Below are 4,401 nucleotides of genomic sequence, written 5' to 3' on the forward strand. Positions count from 1 at the left end.
CCGTGCTATGATTACGGTTTATGCATGCATGGGAAAGATCGCACACGCATGGGAAAGATCGCACACGCATGGGAAAGATCGCACACACATTCTCTAGGGGTTGTTACTCTCCCCAGTAGGTCTGGACACCCCTGAAGTTGTGGTATGCATGAGATCATGCGAGTAGGGAACCGCCGGGGTCAAAGGTCATGAGATGCGATGCCGCAATATGTGGAATGAGCATAGAGCGCTTTCCCGCAGAGGTGCAATCATCGTGACAGGAGCCAGGGCCTCTATTTCAACATGACAGGGGGATTAGAGAGAGGGGCGGAGGAAAGAAAGAAATGAAAACACAAGCGCATTAGCACGCAGACCGCAGTTCAGAGAGCATTTGGAATACATCTGAAATACTACAGTACTTAGATTGATTTAGTTGTTGTTGGCACAATGGAACCAATGGGGACTGTCCCATCGATGACAGGCAAACGCTCTAATCAGATTAGATTAGATTAGATTCAACTTTATTGTCATTGCAGAGTACAGGTACTAGACAACGAAATGCGACAATTCAAATACGTTATTTCAAATACTATTTGGACCTGCTACCAGCTCAGTGACCTTGCGGTTAGAGTGTGCGCCCTGAGATTCGGGAGGTTGTGAGTTCGATCCCCAGCCGAGTCATACCAAAGACTATAAAAATGGTACCCGATGCCTCCCTGCTTGGCACTCAGCATTAAGGGTTGGATTGAGGGTAAGACCCTGCGACATACCAGCGTCATGTCCAGGGGGTGTACTTGTACATCAAGCTGCCTCACGCTACGGAAACAGGAGATAGGCTTCTGCCGCCTATGGGCCATTAGGCTCGAGAACCATCGGTTCTCAAGGCTACTTAACTGTTTGGACCCAAGTCTGGCGTAGAGGCCTATACGGCGCTGCGTGTGTTGACATTGGAGAACGTCCCAGGCCTCAACCAGACGTGTCTTGACTTTGGAGAACGTCCACGTAGCCACGAAGACCCCAGCCCTCATTAGCTCTTCACCCTGTTAAACACTGCCTCGTTAAAAAAAAAAAAAAAAAACGTGACGCTCCATAAACCGCGTACACCTCGTTTGTACAGTAAAGCTAACTAGGTGCTTGTTTATCGGCACGTTACATCGTCGAAAAAACAGAAAAGAGAGAGAAAAAAAAGAAAAAAAACGCAGACTCATTTTTCTTGTTCTTCTCACACTAATGAGGTCTGCTCTCCCAACGAGCCAGAGAGCTGAGAGAGACCCCCTTTTGCCCAGAAGGCAGATCGCTCACCAAAGCCTTGCACATTCATTACCGGTCCAGACATGTGTGAACAATCCACATTAGCAGTGTTTCCCTGCGTTGTTACTCCAGCTATAAAACATCACTTAACTCCTGGCCCTTTGAGAGCCTTTGACAGTACTGTACACAGTCATTACCGGGGGGGGGGGGGGGGGAGGTCAACACGATTACAACACGGTTACAACGGTTACAACTAGGCCCTTCCTCTTGTGGAGAGAAACTGGCCCAAATTGAACAAGACCGCTCACAGATTGTTCTCAGACCTCCTGACCTAACCGGTGTCAGATGGAGGTCTGATTGAGGTCCCGTTGGCCTGAAAAAACAAACCGACAGAGAGAGAGAGAGAGAGAGAGAGAGAGAGAGAGATGGGGCAGGGATTCTCATGAGAAGCAAGATAAGGGCTGAGGAGGACGGTGGAAGCTAAGCGCTCTCTGAGGGGCTGTTGGGAGTGGTGGGAGAGAGGTGAGACTCTAGAGATGCAGTATGGCTAAACCCGGCTACACCCCTCCATCCTCTCACCCCTCCATCCCTTCTCTCCTTCATTCTTTCCAGCCCTTGAACGCTACACACTCTAACCCTGCCCACCCCCTGCCTCTACATCTCTTGAGACGGTGCTAAACTCCACCCCTTCCACCTTTACTACCGCCTTCCCTCACTCATTCCTACCCAACTCTCCATTCCTCCCCCCTCTGTCTCTCCCCCCTCTATCCCTCTTTCCCTCCTTTCTTCCTTCCCGCCGTGCCTCACCCCTCTATCTCTCATTCCCGTCCTTCCTTTCATCCCCCCCTCCTTCCCCCCTTCCTTGCCTACATCCTTCCCCGTCTTTTCCTCCTTCCATCCCACCCTCCTCTATCCCTCCACCCCTCCCCCTTCTATCCCTGCACCCCTCCCCCCTCTTTCCCTCCAACCCACCCCCCTCTATCCCTCCATCCCTCCCTCCACTGACAGATCAAAGCCAGGCCCAGGGCCTAGTGGTGCAGAAGGCTCTATCAGTCTTAGCCTCGGCCAACAGGCTGTTTAAGACGTCTGCAACCTATTAGCCAGTCAACAGCTCCGGCTTCACCTCGAATTACAACAGGAAGTCGCTGATGTGGGGATCCCAGCTCCGCAGGGTGAGGATGTGTAGAAGAAGAAGAAGAAGAAGAAGAAGAAGAAGAAGAGGAAGTAGCTCGTGAGTGGCTGGAGGACAGAGTGTAGCTCAGCTCACTCAAACGTTTCATCCATGTCGATGAAGTGTGACTTCAACTGTATTGTAAGATAGATGAGAGTAGTAACAGACCTCGAACCTAACATCCATTTCTCCCCCAGCCTCCTCCTCCCCTCTACCCAGACCTCCCCAACTCCGGTGGCCTCTCGTACCCCGCTGTTACACCATTAACAAACAGTTGAAATGTGTCACATTGTCATGATGAATGGTTGACCTTTGACCCTGTGTCCTCAGACTGAGCGAGCGTCCGTTGCTCCGTCTCCCCCCTCTGCTAGCTGACCCCCCCAGCTGTCCTGTTGAACGGTCCACATGTTTTTCCTGATTGCGTCATGCGCATGTGGGGCTCCCTTGTCCTCATTTGCCAGGATTTATTCCTACTATCTGTCCCTTAAGTCTGAACTGAAGTGGGGGGAAAAAGGGCGTTTGTGTTGCTGCCTGTCTTTGGCCAGAAGGGTTGTAAAGGACGCTTGTAAAAGAGGCTTTTTAATCTCAATGAAGTGAATGAAAGTCAAATAAAACGCAGCACGTTGCGCAGAGGAATGAATGCAACAACCAGACCTTTAACCTCCATCTCTCCCCCCCTTCTTCCTCCTCCCCTCTCCCGCTCTCCCCCTCTCCCCCTCCCCCCCTCTCCCCCCTACCCTCCCCCACTAGCTGCCTTCGCCGGCCTCCTCTATCTGCACGAGCTGGACCTCTCCAACAACAGCCTCCACAACTTCCAGTACGGCGTCCTGGAGGACCTCTACTTCCTGCGGAAGCTGTCTCTGGGGGAGAACCCCTGGGTCTGCGACTACAACATCCACTACCTGATCTACTGGCTGAAGCTCCACCCCGGGGTGGCCCACTCTGGCCTGGTCTGCAGCCAGCCGCAGGAGTTCAGGGGCTGGCGGGTGGAGGACTACGTCAAGACCTACAACGGAGAGTGTCCCAAAGACAGGCTGGGGCAGGGGGGTGGGGGTGTGGGGCAGGGGGGGCAGGGGGTTCAGGAGCACGAGGAGGAAGAGGCAGACGTGCTACCCAGTCCCATCAAAGACCCGAGACCGAAGGAGTTTGAGATCATTAGGTTGAATTAGATTAGAGTTGTCATGTTGTTGTTGTTGTTGTTGTTGTTGTTGTTGTTGTAGTTGTTGTTGTTTATTCTTGCAGAACATTCCAATTCAGTCTGTATCAGATCGAGAACTTTTGGACCCCCGCCCCGCCCCCCAAACCATCCCTCACCCTCTTCCCCCTCCCTCCTTCCCCACCCTCCTCCCCCCTCCCTCAGTGTAATCATACAAGATAAGTGTTGTTTTTTGTTACTAGGATATTTCGTTCTAGATATACTTCTTGGGATAAGTAGAGGTTCATTTTCTTTCCTTTTTTAAATGGATGATTTTGTCACTCTGTTTCATAAATAAATCATTTGTCTTAAAACTTGAGATTTGTAGAGAATGGCACCTTCAAATGCACATGCACACGCACACACACGCAAACTCTCTCTGTCTGTACAAGTCTCTCCACCACAACCTCTTCAAGGCTTTATCACCTTTCCATACACACATGTACACACACACACACACACACACACACACACACACACACACAGACGTACACACACGCACGTACACACACAAATGCACGTACACACACAAATGCATGTGCACAGAAACACACACACACACACACACACATATACACACCAGAGACACACAGACACACTTCATCACTTCTCATGGGACACATACTGATTCCTCAACACATGAGGAGTGAACCTCGACCCCCCCTCCCACACACACACACTCACACACACACACACACACACACACACACACACACACTCACACTCACACTCACACTCACACTCACACACACACATACCAGACAGACACACACACTTCATCACTTCCCATGGGACACATGCATAC

The 4,401-nt window shown here is 51.1% G+C and overlaps 1 protein-coding gene across 1 annotated transcript in view; it reads left to right on the plus strand.

Moving 5' to 3' along the window:
* lrrc17 (leucine rich repeat containing 17) overlaps nt 1-3,570 on the plus strand; it is a gene marked incomplete at its 3' end in the record, with an annotated part of 21,895 nt that extends 18,325 nt beyond the window's left edge. Inside the window, exon 4 of the mRNA XM_080538509.1 lies at nt 3,152-3,570. Within this exon, the coding sequence (XP_080394635.1) occupies nt 3,152-3,570 (419 nt within the window). The remainder of the gene's footprint in view (nt 1-3,151) is intronic.
* Nucleotides 3,571-4,401: the final 831 nt, after the last annotated feature.

The sequence above is a fragment of the Nansenia antarctica genome (assembly GCF_963989245.1).
Source record: "Nansenia antarctica genome assembly, chromosome: 8".
Lineage (NCBI taxonomy): Eukaryota > Metazoa > Chordata > Actinopteri > Argentiniformes > Microstomatidae > Nansenia > Nansenia antarctica.